General features: G+C 34.2%; 3 protein-coding genes across 4 annotated transcripts; 2 read left to right on the forward strand and 1 right to left on the reverse strand.

Annotated features, from left to right (window-relative positions):
• Nucleotides 1-2,002: 2,002 nt before the first annotated feature.
• LOC122009724 (transcription factor MYB86-like) lies at nucleotides 2,003-3,399 on the reverse strand. The gene is made up of 3 exons (XM_042566005.1): nucleotides 3,157-3,399; nucleotides 2,931-3,060; nucleotides 2,003-2,831 (listed from the first exon to the last, which is right to left on the reverse strand). The coding sequence occupies exons 1-3, from the start codon at nucleotides 3,287-3,289 to the stop codon at nucleotides 2,168-2,170; spliced, it is 927 nt and encodes a 308-aa protein (XP_042421939.1). The 5' UTR covers nucleotides 3,290-3,399; the 3' UTR covers nucleotides 2,003-2,167.
• A 4,756-nt stretch (nucleotides 3,400-8,155) lies between these two features.
• On the forward strand, nucleotides 8,156-8,901 carry LOC122009733 (ubiquitin-40S ribosomal protein S27a-like). Its single transcript, XM_042566015.1, has one exon. It carries the CDS (start codon nucleotides 8,212-8,214, stop codon nucleotides 8,683-8,685), a length of 474 nt encoding a protein of 157 aa, XP_042421949.1. The 5' UTR covers nucleotides 8,156-8,211; the 3' UTR covers nucleotides 8,686-8,901.
• Nucleotides 8,902-12,700: 3,799 nt separating this feature from the next.
• Nucleotides 12,701-16,660, forward strand: LOC122031639 (nitrogen regulatory protein P-II homolog). Of its 2 annotated transcripts, none has more exons than XM_042590733.1 (9): nucleotides 12,701-13,019; nucleotides 13,093-13,141; nucleotides 13,277-13,304; nucleotides 13,431-13,518; nucleotides 14,745-14,812; nucleotides 15,119-15,188; nucleotides 15,647-15,682; nucleotides 15,872-15,989; nucleotides 16,425-16,660. In XM_042590733.1, exons 1-8 carry the CDS (start codon nucleotides 12,797-12,799, stop codon nucleotides 15,943-15,945), a joined length of 636 nt encoding a protein of 211 aa, XP_042446667.1. In that variant the 5' UTR covers nucleotides 12,701-12,796; the 3' UTR covers nucleotides 15,946-15,989; nucleotides 16,425-16,660. The 2 variants fall into 2 exon arrangements, with proteins under 2 accessions (XP_042446667.1, XP_042446675.1); XM_042590741.1 differs by having other exon boundaries at nucleotides 13,096-13,141.
• Nucleotides 16,661-17,530: the final 870 nt, after the last annotated feature.

Here is a 17,530-nt window from a genome sequence, read left to right on the forward strand (position 1 = left end):
CTATCACTGAGAAGTCATCTAAACATCGAACTCCAACCAACCATTTCCGAAAAAATGTTTGGTAACTTTAAATTTTTGTACTTGATTATTGCAAAAGGATAAGTGTATTGTACTTACTCTAACTTTCTTTGTACCTGATTTCCTCTTCCGGTCGTTTTGGAAAAGGTATTTTAGTGGATTACCCATCGATAGGTCGATGAGACCTAGGTCTTGGAGTAGAAGTCGCTTAAGGCTCTGAGCCAAGTAAAATTGACTGTGTATATTTCTGTCTTCTTACTTACTTTTAATTTTTATATTTTTTCGCTGCATTTACTTTGATCTCAAAACAAAAAATTAAAGTTTTTAAAAACTACTTGATTCATCTCCCTCTCACGTATGACTCGATCCAATAATTTATTCCCACTTGAATGTATTTTCTCTCTATATAAGTATTCTACAAGGTTATTAGTCTAAGTGTCTCACTCATGTAGTTGTTGAGTCATGAGTGTCACGAAACATCCTTCATAGTAAATCCCATAAAAGAAATTTTAGAATTTTGAACCGAACCTACTATTTTAGTAGCTTTCAATCCCCAATTTTATTTTATTTTTCATCATACTCTAAAAATTATTGTTTTAAAGTGGTAGATTTTATGATTAAAATAAATTGAATGTTTGTAAATAAGTTTGGTATTCGACTTGATAAAGATTTATATATGTTCGTTTAATTAAATAAAATATATGTATTCAACTTGTCAATATTTATAAAAAATATTTATAAATAATATTTACGTACGACTCTTATCTACATGATAAATAAATAAATTAAACTTTTAAATCAAATAAATTTAAAATATAAAAATTTTAATAATCAAATAAACTTAAAGAGTTCGACGGTATTTAAACTAAGCAAGCTTAAGCCAACCTCATGAAACAAATAAAATCTAGTTTAACCAATCATTTCGATAGTTTAGTTAATTTGACTGGATTGTGTTATCAGTTCATTTCAGCTAATTTAGCCCTATGTAGATTGCCATGTATGTTCATAGTCGTTCACAAGTCAATGCTAGCTTTCTTGTGCTCCTAAAAGAAATTCGATCATGTCAACTGATGCGGTGATAAAAAAAACTCCATTTGTCATGGGTCAAGTGGTATGGTATAGATCAAAATTAAGGCGGTCAACACTAGAACTTACGAAAAGAGTCTCGGTCAAAGATGGTCGTCTAGTTATCCCAGTAGAGTGGTCGAGCGGATCATTCGATTGGGCAGACAAATGGTCATCATGGACCAGTCGGTCGAAGGGACGAACTCGTAACCAGTCGTTTCGATCGGCAAGAAAATGAGTCGCTCGGACCATCCGTCCGGCATAAGGAATGACATTATACAGGAAGAGATGATAAAACAAAAGAAAACACTCTGTTTATCATTAATTATGAAGAAGTCAAGATAAAGAAGAACACTTCATCTATTATTAATGCATGGAAGATAATACAAAGAAGTTTTCCTCTGATAATTAATATCATTAAATAAGGATAGATGAACGATCACGAAGAAAAGTATAAAAAGATAAGACAGATATGAGGAAAAAAATCTATATATTTCTTGATTATTCATTTTTTCTTCCTGATTCTGATTTGAGCGCCGGAAGATTAACGTCAGATACTCCTTTCCTAATTTAATTTTATTTTATAAAATTAAAATCTTCATCCTATTAGTAGCCACCTTATTCCCAACTTTCCAACTTTCCTCGTTGGGACAAGATCACCAACTACTGAGAATGTCTGAATGAATCAGAGAGAGTTCAGAAACAAAAACACAAAAACAAAAACAACATACAAAAACAAAAAGAATTCCGCATGAAAAGAATAAAAAAAGGTGCCAACTGTTGCATTAAGGAGGTTCACCGTTCACATCCATGGAATTGGAAATCGCTCAGAGATTGTGGCTCAAAGCAGCTCGAGTTGAGATAGAACAGTTCACGGAGGCACCAAATGAGCAATCGCCGACACTAATTCCAATTAACAAACCCTAAAATTCGAGACAAACTTTATTCTGCAATCTTTTTTCGATGCCTATACACACCAGCAAAAATCATCGACAATTACAAACCTGTAAAAAAAATTTGGAAAATTACAGCAGTAGTCGTAGTAGCAGCAGCAGCTCTGCTCTGCTCTGTTCGTGTTTCTTCTTCAATCTGATCTGTTGTGCTGCAGAAGCTTACTGTAAATGTCAAAGGACTGCTGCTCTTGCTGCTGCTTCTGGCCATGGTGGCAAGGATGATCGAGAAGATCGCTGAAGGTGGGCTTGGTTTCGAGCTTGATGTCGGAATGCAGGGGTGGACTGCCGAGGAAGGAGGTCTCGAGGCACTCGAACCAGTACTTGAGTTCCTCTGCCTCGAGCTGCTGCGGCTGCGGCGGCGGTGGCGGAGGTAGTTGAGGCAAAGGGAGGAGGAGTCCATTCTCGAAGAAGGAGCTGCTGCTCTGGTCGCTGCTGTTGCTGGAGTGAACTGCGTCGGCACTGTGCTGAATTCCGGCGGAAAGCTGCTGATCGGGATTGATTTGGTTGAGCCAGAGAGAATTGCAGCAAAATGGCGGCGGCGGCGGAGGCGGCAGTTGCTGCTGCTGCCAATTCATTTGGTCGGCGATGAATTGGTCCAAGAAGGTGGCTTCCAACGGCGACGAAGAGGTCTCCGAGGCCGGTCTGAGCTCGGCGGCGGGCTCGCTCTGCGCGAGCGGCCGGTGGGTGCCGGAGTCGATGCCCCGCTGCCTCAGCTTCTTCTTGACGCAGGAGTTCCAGAAGTTCTTGATCTCGTTGTCCGTCCGCCCCGGCAGCCGCGACGCGATCTGCGACCACCTGCGCACCCACGCAATTTCCCCCCGATCATGAGTCGACCAAAAATCCGACCGGCAGCAATGCCCTTAACGGCGAGGCAAATTCTCATCGAAATCAAACCTGTTGCCCAGCGCCGCGTGCATCTCGACGATGAGCGCCTCCTCCTGCTCCGAGAAGGAGCCGCGCTTGAGGTCGGGCCTCAGGTAGTTGATCCACCGGAGCCGGCAGCTCTTCCCGCACCGCTGGAGGCCTGAAAGTCGGAACCTTTTGAGATAAACTCTCGCATTGGCACTGAAGGAAGGGAGTATCTAGCTAGCTAAGTTGGCCTGACCGTTATGCTATATACCTGCTTGTTTGGGGATGGAGCTCCAGCAGCCATGGCCGTAGTTGGCGATGTGCCTGAGTAGCTTTTCGTCCTCCTCCGGCGACCAGAGGCCCTTGCGCAGCTTCTGCTTGTGGCAGCAGGAGTGCCTGCCCATTTGCAATGGGGAATTGGAGAAGAAGAAAGGGGAGGAAGGCAAGTTGAAATAGGAGGAAGAGGAAGAGGAAGATGAAGAGGAAGTGGAAGGAAGGAGTCTCAATCCAAGTGGTTGGGATTGAGAGAAGGAGAATGAGGTTGAACCATGTGTATTTCATATTCGGGTCTGATCTCGAGTCAGGTCCAAAAGATAGACGCACGTGAATAAAATATAAAAAAACTTCTGGTAAAATAGAACATAAACGTTTCTTAAATTCTAGCTACTTAAAAATATTTTTAAATATTTATGAATATCTCCCATTTCTATTTCAGCTAAGCCGTAACTTTTACTATAAAATTAAAAGTAAAATTTTAATGATTTTTTCTTTTACGTTTTTCTAGGGTATAAAATTAAAAATTAATATTTATATCCTTATTAAATTTATCATTTTACATAATTATCATCATATTTTTTACCTTAATAAATTTATTATTTTACATAATTATCACCCTACTTTAATATTTATTTTTTAAATATTATTTTATACTTTTATATAAGTTGTATTTCTAAAAAATTTTATACCTATTTTAAATGTATTTATGGTAGTTTCATATGATCAATCTCATTATTATTTATAGGAAAATAAATCAGAAAGACCATTACGAAAAAGATATTTTTCTTCGTTTAAAAAAAAATATCTTTTTTTTCTTCGTTTAAAAAAAATAATAAAAAAGACATGAGTTGTCGCTATATTTTTCATGGGTAAATTTTGACGATGGAATTTTATTTTCATTACTAATTTAGGAAAAATAGTAACCGTGAATAATTTGACCCGTGAACCTAATACACTTTTACTTTCTATTTTAATATGTACAGACAATATATTAAATTCAAATAACATTTACAAAATACAACAGCACTCATAAAAAATCACACTACTTGTCCAAAAATATTATACAAAATATAATCTCATTACACAAACATTCATATATTCTAAAATACAAAATATAATCATATTACATTATTTAACAAGTTTGATCTCATCATACATGCAATATATATATATATAATGGTATTGCCCATCTTTGTAATTAATTAATCTCAAACGTTAATGATTTGTTTTGAGCACCCCTTTCTAAATGAGGACCTAATAAAATAATAAAACATACGGATGATAATTCAGAAACTGAATTAAACCATATAGTAGAAAATCAAATATTCCGATTTTCTATCTTTCTGTTTATCCTAAATAGTTTATAGCAAATTTATATATATATATATATATATATATATATATGTATGCGCATGAGACCAAAACTAGTTCACATGTAGCTAGTCTTTGTATAAATTAATATCAAGATATCTTATCCTTTCCCATCACCTTCATATTCAATATTCATCACATAAATAAAATAATGCCGCGTATTTATTAAAATCCCATACACAATTCAGGTAAACGAAGACCATAATTTTATTTTATTTTGTTTTAAATTTATCTTCACATGCGGCTTTTTTTTGGTTCTTCCTCCTCCATTTAGTTTTTTTTAATATTTGTAAAATATTAAAATAAATATTCTAATTAATTTAATAATTCGGAAGCCATGCTATATTTTAAAATGCGGCCGAAATGACAACTATTAATTGGTTCATAGCTGATTAATCATAATCTCGGTTGAAATCATAAAATTAATTTGTGGTTAATTAGCATCGTCGGCACATAATCTTTTAATTATTTCACAATTGGGCAGCCTTCACATGGTTTCAATAATGATATGTACAATTAATTAATTAAATCTTAATGATTGATGAGAAACTAAATTAAATTAACGACGAATAATGCGCATCTTGTAATATTTAATTATCACGTCCTTCATTATAATTAATCGATTAATTAATGTAATAATCACAATAAAACAAATTAAATTGCACATAGATAGATTAAAGAAAGTGGGAATGTCAAATTAATGGTTAGCTTATTTTTTTATAATTAAAATTTATAAATTAAGAGTTAGATTAAAAGTTTACTTTCGAAATGAGAAATTTGATATCTTTCACGTGCATTGTTGAAATGGTTTCGACTTGTAATGCCTTGTATCTTCATTGATTTCGATATTGTTGTATTATGACTTTGACTTCGATCTTCTAACCTCGTGTGCTAGTTGATTGTGATTAAAATGTGACGATTGAAGATGACTTTCACGCTAACATAGGCCTTCAAATAGAAATTAGCATAACTTTAAGCTCCATCGCGTCTACATCCCGATTAACTTTGTTTCTATTGTGATATATGTATTCTTAAAATGTTCAATTATTATATTTGAGTTGCTTGTGAAACGATAATATTGGCTCTAAGGGGTTGTTAATGTGTTGTGATTATGGCTTAAACAATTTGTAGTCGGTAAGTTAGCTTTTATTGTTGTTACTTGCAAACGAAGGATAAGAATTCTAGGGTTTTTACCTTTCCTTTTGTCTTCAAGTTAGAGGAACTTATTTGTCTAATGAGGTTTACTAAAATTATTATTATTATTAAAATTTTCTGTGATATATAAAATTGAACAAGGTTGTTTTTAAAAAATGTCACCATTGATAGCGTAGATAATATTAAGTAATAGAGTGTGATTTTTTTCGCAAAATAAAATATAAAATTAAAAAGAAATACGAGAAAAGGACCTTTTAACAACATGATTTCTCACATGTAATAATTGAAAGTAATCACCCACGATAAATGATCACTTAAACTTGCACCATTACTTTTCATTCCGAATAATAAATATCATATGTCATTTTTCACATTCAAGTGATTGAAATCCTATGAATTATATTTCAAGGGCATCGAGATGCATCGATTTTAATTTACTTATATGATATTTAAAAAAAAATAATACGAGGGGTGGTATGAAAATGTCCCCGCTCTGGGAATTTCCCACGTACGTTTTTACGTACCCGACGCGTGGAACCCACCGGGCCCCGCAAAGGGAGAGAGGACGAGAGAATTAGGTAGGTGGGGGCGGTTGCGCTACCGACGCTCCATCGCATCGGCGTCCGGCGGACGGCTGACTGCCTGAGTCCCCTCCGGCCGCCGTCGCCGCCGCGAGCCGGCAGCTTCGCCGTCGCGACAGCTGGATGCGGTCCACTCCGCGGACACTCGTGCGATCCGCGTAGCTGTGGGGCCCGCCATCCGTTCGTTCTTCGCCGCCACGCCACGTGTAAAATGGGAATACAGACTGCCTACCGTAGAATTTCAGCCGCAGCCGCAGTCACGATATAAGTAAAGGCCTATGTCACGACTTGGAACGCCACTTTAACAACTGGATATTCAAATACCTCCCATAAATTCCAAAAATCTCTAACTGGCCCTTCCCAGGCCATTGCAGCTTCTATATAAATACAAAAAAAAAATCCTAACCTCGCCATTTCACCCCTTTATAGGCACCAAAACCATATAACAAATTATTATTCTTTTTTTTTTAAACTTTAAGGGGACAAATGAAAAGGGCTAAAGTCTCATAATTGATTTAAAAATTTTATTTCATGGCAATTTGCAAGTGCCAATAAAGCATCTATTAATATAAAACTAATGTCCTTACTTTTCCTTGTTGCGAAAGATCTTGAGAAGATTTGTTTTTGACTATTTACACCTTCCATTTTCCAATAATTTTAATATTACTTTAAACCACAAGCTTAAAAATCATAACACCTTGCATGTTATTTGCATGAAAAACAACACACTTGTCCCTTTGCAAGACACAATATCTTCTAAAGGCAAGCATGCACAAGAGAATAAAGAAATCATAATCATCCAAGAATACTTTTCCTTTTTCAAAATAAAAAATAATTAAATAAATATATTAAACCTCACACTAGCTTATATCACTTTCAAGTATCACTATTGTGCAAGGCAAAATTGAAATATTGTATGATTTTGGGTCATGCCTTTGAGAAGCTTTTGGATGGACTTTCCTTTCGTGATAAAGATTGCAATTAATTTAATTATGTGTATGTTTCAATTGAGTGAGCTAGAGGAATAAGAAATAAAGTTGCTAACTTTGATGCATGATGGCAATGTTGTCTAATATTGACTCTTAATTAATATTTATGTGTGAGCAAAAGGGAAAAGGCTAAGTGAAAATGTTCCAACACTTACTTTTCTTCATCACCAAATGATTACATTCTCATCGACATAACGTGCAATTCAAATAATTTTTGAACTACTATCTATATATATGGTTAATTAATTAATATTAATGCAAAATTGGATTGAGAAAGAAGCAAGAAGAGTTTAGAGAGTTTTTTTTTTAAATTACATTTTTCTCATTTTTTTTTTGTTTTCTATTTTGTTTTCGGTCTTTAATTTGAATCAATGCATACAATTTTTATGATTTATGACAAAATGAAGTGGTGAGGGCAACTAGATGATCAATGCAATGGTGACTTTTGGTGTCTTAATTATGAATAATTCAAAACATTTCTCTTTCATTCATATGAATGGAACCTTTCTTTTGTGTGTGTTCTGTTAATTGATTAATTAATTAGTGCATGCGATTAATCATGAAAAATAATTAGATGTAACTTTATTAGAGAAAATTAAGGTCCAATTCAATCCCAAAATTAACAAATGTTTCAAGGGTTTTAAGTAGATGGATCAAGCCCATCAAATCTAGTTTTGGGCTGCAAAATTAATAAATGTTTGTGTTTATTTACAAAATTCCACTCTTAGATGCCGATCAAATAAAATATACCGCAGGAACACTTTACATTATGTCATTGATTGCCGTTAATTATATTTATACGGTCGTGATTTACGAGTTCAGTTTAGTGTACATGAATCCGGCGGAGTAGCAAACCGTGTACCAACGTATATAATCGTTCTTCTTCGCCTTTCTGAAGAAACCCTAGCCGTTACCCAAGCAGCGGCGGCGCCGGGTGCACACTCCGACGTGAAAATGCAGATCTTCGTGAAGACCCTCACGGGGAAGACGATCACTCTCGAGGTGGAGTCGTCGGACACCATCGACAACGTTAAGGCAAAGATCCAGGACAAGGAAGGGATTCCCCCGGACCAGCAGCGCCTTATCTTCGCTGGGAAGCAGCTCGAGGACGGCCGCACTCTCGCCGACTACAACATCCAGAAGGAGTCCACCCTTCACCTCGTCCTCCGGCTCCGCGGCGGCGCCAAGAAGCGCAAGAAGAAGACCTACACCAAGCCCAAGAAGATTAAGCACAAGAAGAAGAAAGTGAAGCTCGCTGTGCTGCAGTTCTACAAAGTCGACGATTCGACTGGAAAGGTCACCAGGCTCCGCAAGGAGTGCCCCAACGCCGAGTGCGGCGCCGGCACCTTCATGGCCAACCACTTTGACCGCCACTACTGCGGCAAGTGCGGCCTCACCTACGTCTACCAGAAGGCCCAAGGTGAGTAAGCAGTAACGGTTCCGGTGCTCGCTAGAAATTCTAAGTATCAAGCGGAAAAAATTCATCTTTTTTACTCCATTATGCTCTTATGTTTAGTTGATTTTCTACAGACCAATAACCAGGACATCCTTGTTTTCAGGATCATTTTGTTATTTGTGAATTCAATGTTGGATGATTAATTTGTAACTTTACTTCTCAAAGTTTGCATTTTTTTTGCCTGTTCATCTGATCGATACTACAAGATCGTGTTTGTTCTTGTGATTTTTGATTATTCAAATTATTGTTTCTGCTAAAGTTGATTGCTTTGATCGATTTGTCATTGTAAATTGCTTTTCCCCCCTCCCCTGACACGCGCACCTCCCCTCCCCCCTCTCTCTCTCCCCTTTAAATGTCTATTCTGCCCCTCTGTCTTTTTTGATTTTTTTTTAATTTTTTTAGTTTTATTTTTAAATTTAATTTAATTTATTAATTTTTTCATTCATACTTATATATTTTTAAATTTCTATTTAATTTTAATTTTTTAATCAATTTTATTTATTATTTTTCATTAATACTTATATATATTTATTAATTTATTTAGTTTTATTTTTTAATTAATTTTGTTTATTATTTTTCATTAATACTTATATTTTTTAAATTTTATTTAAGTTTTATTTATTATTTTTTAATATTTATTTAGTTTTATTTCTTTAATTAATTTTGTTTATTATTATTATTATCAAATTTTTTAAAATTTTTTATTTTATATAATTTTTAAATTACTCTTTTCCTGTAAATTATCTTTCTAATTTGATACTTAAATTATCCCTCATCCAACTATTGACACATGTCATAATCTTCTCTTCCTTTAAATTATCCCTCCCTCCAACCATTGACACATAACACATGTCAGAATCTCTCATCCTATTTAAATTACCCATCCTCCAACCATGTCAATGATTGGAGGGAGGGATGGATGAGGATAATTTAAGTGTCAAATTAGGAAGGTAATTTTAAGGAAAGGAGTAATTTAAAAATTATATAAAATTAAAAAAATTTGATAACAATAATAATAAATAAAATTGATTAAAGAAATAAATATTAAAAAAATAATAAATAAAATTAATTAAAAATAAAACTTAAATAAAATTTTAAAAATATAAGTATTAATGAAAAATAATAAACAAAATTAATTAAAAAATAAAACTAAATAAATTAATAAATTAAATTAATTAAAAAATAAAAACTAAATAAAATTTATATAAAACTGAAAAAATAAGTATTGATAAAAAATAATAAATTAAATTAATTAAAAAAGAAAATTTAAAATATACTGAGAGTTATTTTAAAACAAAATTAATTAAAAATTAAAACTAAATAAAAATTAAATGAAATTAAAAAAAAAAGGAAAAAAAAGAGGAGGGGGTACATGCGTCATTTGGCAGGGAGAGAGGGAGAAGAAGAGGGGGTGTGTATCAGATCGGGAGGGGGGAAAACAGCTCTCTTTATCATTATTTAGTCAGAACAGGTGTGGCTGATGTGCCCTTGTTCATAGATTCAACCATTTTGCCTACTATTTGCTCTATGTCTAGTGTTTCAACTGAATTTACATTTGTTCCACTTAGAAAAATAGAGAATGCATGTGCTTTTTTACATCTCTAGAACATGACAACTCTGTTTGTATTTTGTTCTGAAAGAAAATTAAATTGGCATATAGAAAAGAATTGGTCAGGTGTGAAATGAGAACTGTGATGTTGCTCCTGTCACTCTATTGAACTTATCATAAACCTAAAATACAAGTTGCAGTCTCTGTTATCTCTTCAGAGTTTGTCTTTTCAATTTTTAGGTTATTAGTGTATAAGGTCAGCAGTAGGTCAATAATCAAAGTGACTCTTTGAGCAAATCTTGTAGGGAAAGTGTGTCGATCAATCTAATCATGTCGTGAGACCAAGCAAGTCGTGTGCAACTGGTTGGACAGTTTCGATCAAGAGTGATCGCATCCGATAAGCCAAATGAACCATGCCTATGGTTGGGTGCATATGGCTAGTATGAATTGTTGTAGGGAAAGTGCATATGGTTAGGATGATTAGTGTATAAGGTCAGGAGTAGGTCAATCAAAGCGACTCTTTGAGCAAGTCTTGTAGGGAAAGTGTGTCTATCAATCTGATTATATTGTGAGACCGAGCAAGTCGCGCCCGATTGTTTGGGCAGATTCGATCAAGAGTGATTGCATCTTATAAGCCAAATGAACCATACCTATGGTTGGGTGCATATGGTTAGGATGAATTGTTCTGGCCGGAAGACAACTGACCGGTGGGCTAGTGGGCTAGAAGTGTTTGATGGCAAAGGCAATCAATGAGGTGAAGGAGGCTTCTTTACCTCTTTGGCTCCCAAGCTAACTTGCTATCGATCGACAGAAGGCAGGCATCCCTACCCTTTCTTCGCCATGGCACCTAATATTAAAAAAATACAATTAAAATTCATATGTTGTTAGTAGGGTTGTATATGAATTGAACGTGGATTTGGTGTTGAGTTTGTTTATGTTAAATTAATTAAATAATTAACTAAATGGATAAATTTAAATATATATGAATTTACTTTGGGAATATTAGTAAACAATAGAATAATATTCAACAATAATTTTTTTATTAATTTGTTAAATAAATAAAGAAAGAAATTTTATAAATATATTTATTTTAACTATTAATTAATTTAAAATATAAAATCTTTAAATAAATTTAAACTGAAAGCCCGATAACATTTCAACAAATTAAATTCGTGTGAACAATCGTTTTAACATAGTAGTTCAATTTAGACCCCATCACTTGGATTGACTTGTATACACATCTACAATTTAAACATGATTTTAAATATTAAAATTTATATAAATGTACTCTCTTTAGATATATAATATTTTAATTAAATCGAATTGATTTAGTAAGAATATTTTCAGAATAAAAATATATTAAAGCGTTATTTTGACTTTTAAAAGAAAAGAATATTCTTTTGATTTTTGTACTTTTTATTTTTTTTATCAGTTAAGAAAAGTGTTTTTAATTCTAAAAATATTAAAATAATATTTCGTTTTATTTTTTATTTTTAATATTTTATTTAATAATTTTTGGAAAAAAAGTGAAATTGAATTAATGCTATAAATATTCTTTTTTTTAAAAAAAAACTTAATTAAAATTTATTTTAATATAATTAAATTTACTTTAATAATATTATAATAAAATTATTAAAGTAATTTTAATTAAAATTATTTATATCAGTTTTAAATAGAGTTGCCATACCATACCTTTGGTAGCCTGTAATCTACATTGTAATGTAATCCAGATTACATTACAAAGTCGATTATTTTGTTTGGTTTGATTTAAAAGTTGTAATGTAATGTAATCTGGATTACAAAAGGTAGTGAAGATTTGTAATTTGGATTACAAAGCAAATGCTATGTAATCCGATTACATTACGAGGTCATTGTTTCACCAAAGTTTAAATGCCGAATATACCCCTAGTCTGTTGTCGATCGCCGCCCGCCACCGGTAGCCGACCTTCGTCGTCGGCCGCCGCCGGTCGTCGCCGGTCGCCGGCCGCCGCCTGCCACAAATTCTAGCAGAGGTGTGGCGACCGCCGATAGAGGTCACAGGATATTTTTATCATTTTATAATAATATGAATTACATTCCTTATAAAAAATAATGAACACCAAACAAAAGAATGTAATCACCTTTGTAATCAAAGATTACATACATTACATTACCAAACGTAGTAATGTAATCAAGATTATATTACATTACATTACAAATTTGATTACATTACAAGTTAGATTACATTACACCCAACCAAACGTAGCCTAAGTAGTTTTGAATAAATCTGTGATATTTTTGGTCAAAATTAATATAATATATAATAGTTTTAAATGTTAAACTAACAGTCTGTTTAAATAAAAAAATGAGATAATGTTTTATTAATTAAAAAATAAAAAATAATGGCTCTCTTTTTTTTTTTCATCTTTTGCCGTTAATATTAATTGCAGACAGTAATATATACTTGGAATTTCCACAAAGTACCAAATTGGTCGTATTGCTATCGATTAATAAGCTTCATCGCCCAGAAACGAGAGAGATCTTTGGATCCAAAAATGGCGTCTTCGGCAGCGGCGGTAATGGCGATCGTTCCCTCGCGTGCAAGATCGGCACTTCTCAACCCCCAGAAAACAGATGGGGCGGACTCCTTTGTGTTGGTTCCTAACCGCAGGAATCCCATTTCCACTTCGAAGGCTTCGCCGCTGCGCGCTACGTTTAGGAGTAATAGATTTCATTCGGTTATCCCGAAGATTAAAGCCCAGAGCTCCCCAGGCGCAGGTAAAAATAAAAATATCAAATTTTTTCTTTTTCACAATGACAAAAGTTGCATCTTTTCTTTGAGTGCTTGCAGCAGAGTATATTCCGCAGGCAGAATTTTACAAAATCGAAGCAATCCTAAGGTGAACCTTTCCTTATGGTTTCTTGTCAAAAGAATTATCTTTCTGTTTCTGATGAGACATCGAATTTAGTCTCATTAGCCTTTTGTTTTCTGTCAAAAATTTTTTGATTCCTTTGATCGTTAAATTGGAGTCCAGGCCGTGGCGAGTTCCCCATGTATCGTCGGTGAGATAACAATGACTCCTGTTGTAGTTGCAGTGATATATAATGGCAAAAGTGCCGATCTCCTAGTTTCACCGGAACTAGGGGCTTTTGTCCTACGTAAATCAAGCCTGTGTGTTTATGATCTAGGGTTTGCTGCAAATGGGCATTCGGGGGGTTACAATTTCGGACGTTCGAGGTTTTGGATCACAAGGTGGCTCAACAGAGAGGGACGGAGGTATGCTCATGCTTTTTGGCTGTTCAATATGTCAACGTGGGAGGCATTCTTTTGGTTCATCCCCTTTGTTTATGCAGTTAGAATCTTGGAATAAATGAGTATATTTTACTTCTTGCCTTTGGTTATGAATTATGATGCCTTAACCTTTGGTTATAACTTTACAAATATATTTCCGTTGCAATCTCCATAAGATAGTGTATCATGTATGATTATTTTAAACACAGTCAATGAAGAATTATTCCCAATCATCTTATTTACAATATGATAGTGTAGTTGGTCACCAGGAAAGAAAATCTTGCTGATTTGTTCAAACATAAAATTCTTAGAACTGCTATTGACTACTTCCCTTCAAGAGTTAAGTTAGACTTCTAATTTCTAATATGTGTCTATCATGAGAAAAGGAAAATGCTTTGCAATCATACATTCAGCAGTATGATGAAAAACAAGATTGTATTTGTCTTTGCACCTTTTATTTTGCAATAGAAAAGAAGATATAATCGGCCATTTGGTTTCATTTTTTTGTTCTCTTCTCTCTTGTCTCCATCCAAGTAAGCACAACGAGGGATTAACTTGCAATTCGATCCATTAATTTTTCATTTCTACATATATCAACTGTGTAATGAATAAATAAACATAGTCCTATTTTTTTCTTTTTTTTTCCATGGTTTGACTAGTCTTGGTTGTTTAAGCATATAACATTTCAACCCGCTCTCCCTCCTCGCCACGGTGAATGCTGCCATAATTGTTTAAATCTTGACATGTCCAATATCGTATTACATAATTGTTTAATGTTGGGGAAATTATCGGCTGATTTGTAAGGCTTTACTTTTCGCTATATCAAATATAGCCATTTAGGTATATTGGACCATTGACTTTTCTTTTCCTTGCTTAGAAGTTATGGATATTAGATATTGATAATGAAACTTGGAAGAAATTGTATGAGCATGTAACTTGAAATGTAGAAGAGACCTTTATTTCCATGATTAACTTTCCTCTTAGGTAATTGCTTCTACATTCAAACTTGCTATTTATCTCTTCATCATAGACGCTTTTACTATTTGATAAGGCTTTGGTTATTCCACTAGAGGTGCTTTCCATTGAATGTAGATATCTTCTTATAACTTCATTTTTTATCCATGCACTTACTCATGCGAAACCTTAATAATACCTCTTTTTTTTGGATATCCCACTTCAAAGCAATAAAAATCTTTGATTTGTGTTTTCAGGATCTGAGTTTTCAGAAGACAAGTTCATAGCAAAAATCAAGATGGAGGTAGTGGTATGCAGAGATCAGGTAAAGATGTAGGTTAGATATACTATTTTTCTATTTCCAAGGATAAAGTCATTCATATTGCACCCTTTAAATTTGAGATGGAAAATCTACCGTTTAGATCACCCCTCCCTAGACGAATATCATAGGTCTGCTATTGATTGATGTCTTAGGCATTCTGTTCAATTTTCTCATCCTTGTTGTGCCAAACCACACAAATTAGTGTTTTTAGGCTATCCTATCTTATTATGTGCTTGTTCCTTGAGAAGAGAACAGACAATCAGTGATGTGTCTAACTTTTGTTTTACATTAATTCATTTTACTCCATAGGTGGAAGCTGTAATCGACAAAATAATCAAGGAAGCAAGAACAGGAGAAATTGGCGATGGAAAAATTTTCAGTAAGATTGGATTTTAACTACCATTTACTAGAATATACTCTTCTCTGTTTACAAGGCGGCATGCTCCAGTTAGCAAACTGAGAAAAATCAATTTGTGATAATTATTACTCAATGAGAATTTCTTATCTCAGGAATTAGTGGAAGTAAACATAGAATTAATTAAGTAGAAGGGTGTGTGAAAATATGTTGCTTTCTTATGTTTGTTTCTCTATTTGAGAAACGTGAGTTCCTAGGGATTCTTCAGATAATTTAATTATTACTTCCCTCAACATCATTTCTACCGTTAGACTCGAACTGGTATTCAGCTTTTCATTTTTCATGCAATAAGTCTCTTTCCTTCATCCCGCTAAGCGAATAAATTTGCACCAAATTGTGTCATATGAAGTTATGATTGTTTAATGTGACTAGAGTTGTTATATCTGTCGGCAACTAAGTAACAAGGTTTTTATCTTTTGCAGTGATACCTGTTTCAGATGTAATAAGAGTTCGTACAGGTACAACAGCAATGTTTTAAGAAAAAGACTACTACATTCTCGCTGATGATGCTTATTTTTCTTTCCTAATTCCTCAGTTGTTTTTTGATTTTCCATATATTTTGTCATTTACAACTCCGTTATCTTTGAATTATTCTTCGTTCAACATAAATACTTATTCTGAGTTATCTGTGATTCATGAATCGTCAGGTGAACGTGGCGCGAAGGCTGAGAGAATGAGTGGTGGACTAGCAGATATGATTTCAACCTCTATATCTACTTGAAAAGTTTCATACTGTTATAACTTACCAACAGAAAATAAAGAAAGGTGAGAATGTGATTTCTGGTTGGTCTGGTTGCTGTTCCATGTTAAATCTTTGTTAGAATATTGTCCAACGCATTATAATTTCCTACCGTTCCACACCTTGCCCGAGCAAGCAACCTAATATCGTAAAGGACTTGCTACATTCTTTACTGCTTTCTTGTTTTGAAAATATTTTACAGCTGCTTATACTTTGATATCACCTCAAGTTTGAGAGTCAGTAATATCGAGGGCTTGTAGATGATGTTGGGTTAAGATAAGTTGATCCTTGCAACTGTTTTTAAAGTGAAGAATCTTTTTGCCCTTGAATGGACTCTTTATATTTGCTCCCCTTCGTTAGTGACTGAAATGCCAGTGTTCTTTGTTAGTTTAACTTTCGACGAGTAGCCATATTTCCCAAATTTGTCAATGACTGTGGTTATGGTTGTTCTCATCTATCAGGGTTGGCCGGCGGGGAAAATGTGTGTCTGGACGAAGGAATGACTTCACCGTTCATGCCACTGCGTGAGGTATTTCGCAAGCCGTTCAAAATGACTCATCTTGTCTCTAACTTTTAGCCAATGCTGGAACAATTAAATCAATGTTGTCCTCGTTTTGATTACTGTCTCTCAGTTTGTGTGTTTCTTCCGACGATATTCTGTTTATGTCGTGAAGAATTCCTTGAACAAGTTTCCTTAGTTTGTGTGTTTCTTCCGACGATGATTCTGTTTATGTCGTGAAGAGAATTCCTTGAACAAGTTTGCTTATTGCCGCCTTGAATCATATGTTTGGGATTTGATACTAGTTCTCTAGCTCAACGTACCAACAGGGTACCCTTCGAGCCAACATGCATTTGACCAACAGGGTACCCTTCGAGCCAACATGCATTTGAACAAAAATGATAATAAAAATAAAAATTTTGGGGCAAAAAAAAAAAAAAAAGTGCATCTTAGAGCATTGATATGCTGCACTCCCCCTTGCACTTAAACCTTCTATTTGGATGGGATGTGGGGAGGTTCATTAATAAAAAAAGGAGGGAGGGCAACAAAAGTAAGGGAGGGTAACTTATATCCCGTTTTTGGGCATAAAGAAATAGGTCATTTGAGAGGTAAGGGAGAGTAAAAGTTTCCCTTCTCTCCCCTCATCTTTTTCCCTCACCTTCTTTCCAAACAAAGGTAAAAGTTATCTTTCCCTCACCTCCTTCCCAAAAGACCATAACGACAACCACAATGGGAGCTCCTTTAGAGTTCCCATTGTGAATGTGGCAACACGAAGCGAACTCCCTCCCATAGTGGGTGGGAGCTCCTTCATTTTCTTAAAGGCACAACTTCATATTTATGAAGTCGCTCCTTATTTTTTTTAAAATTTTTTTATTAAAATGATTTTTAAAATATTTATTTAAAAAAAATATGCTGTTGAACACTTGCTAATTTTTAGCATTATTCAACGGTAAAAATTTAATTTTTTTAATTTAAAAAATCTATAAATACATCTTCAATATTTCATTTTTCCATTCATTTTGTCATTCTCTCCACTCTATTTATTCTCTCTTTCCTTCATTCTCCATT

The sequence above is a fragment of the Zingiber officinale genome, chromosome 1A, assembly GCF_018446385.1.
Source record: "Zingiber officinale cultivar Zhangliang chromosome 1A, Zo_v1.1, whole genome shotgun sequence".
NCBI classification, from domain to species: Eukaryota; Viridiplantae; Streptophyta; class Magnoliopsida; order Zingiberales; family Zingiberaceae; genus Zingiber; species Zingiber officinale.

What these genes read in the sequence shown, in the direction of transcription:
- LOC122009724 (XM_042566005.1), bottom strand. Translation starts at nt 3,289, where the DNA reads ATGGGCAGGCACTCCTGCTGCCACAAGCAGAAGCTGCGCAAGGGCCTC. An exon ending in CTCCATCCCCAAACAAGCAG is followed by an intron (nt 3,061 to 3,156) that starts GTATATAGCATA and finishes TCCGACTTTCAG; the next exon opens with GCCTCCAGCGGTGCGGGAAG. An exon ending in CACGCGGCGCTGGGCAACAG is followed by an intron (nt 2,832 to 2,930) that starts GTTTGATTTCGA and finishes GTGGGTGCGCAG; the next exon opens with GTGGTCGCAGATCGCGTCGC.
- LOC122009733 (XM_042566015.1), top strand. Translation starts at nt 8,212, where the DNA reads ATGCAGATCTTCGTGAAGACCCTCACGGGGAAGACGATCACTCTCGAG.
- LOC122031639 (XM_042590733.1), top strand. Translation starts at nt 12,797, where the DNA reads ATGGCGTCTTCGGCAGCGGCGGTAATGGCGATCGTTCCCTCGCGTGCA. An exon ending in GAGTTCCCCATGTATCGTCG is followed by an intron (nt 13,305 to 13,430) that starts GTGAGATAACAA and finishes TTTATGATCTAG; the next exon opens with GGTTTGCTGCAAATGGGCAT. An exon ending in CTCAACAGAGAGGGACGGAG is followed by an intron (nt 13,519 to 14,744) that starts GTATGCTCATGC and finishes TTGTGTTTTCAG; the next exon opens with GATCTGAGTTTTCAGAAGAC.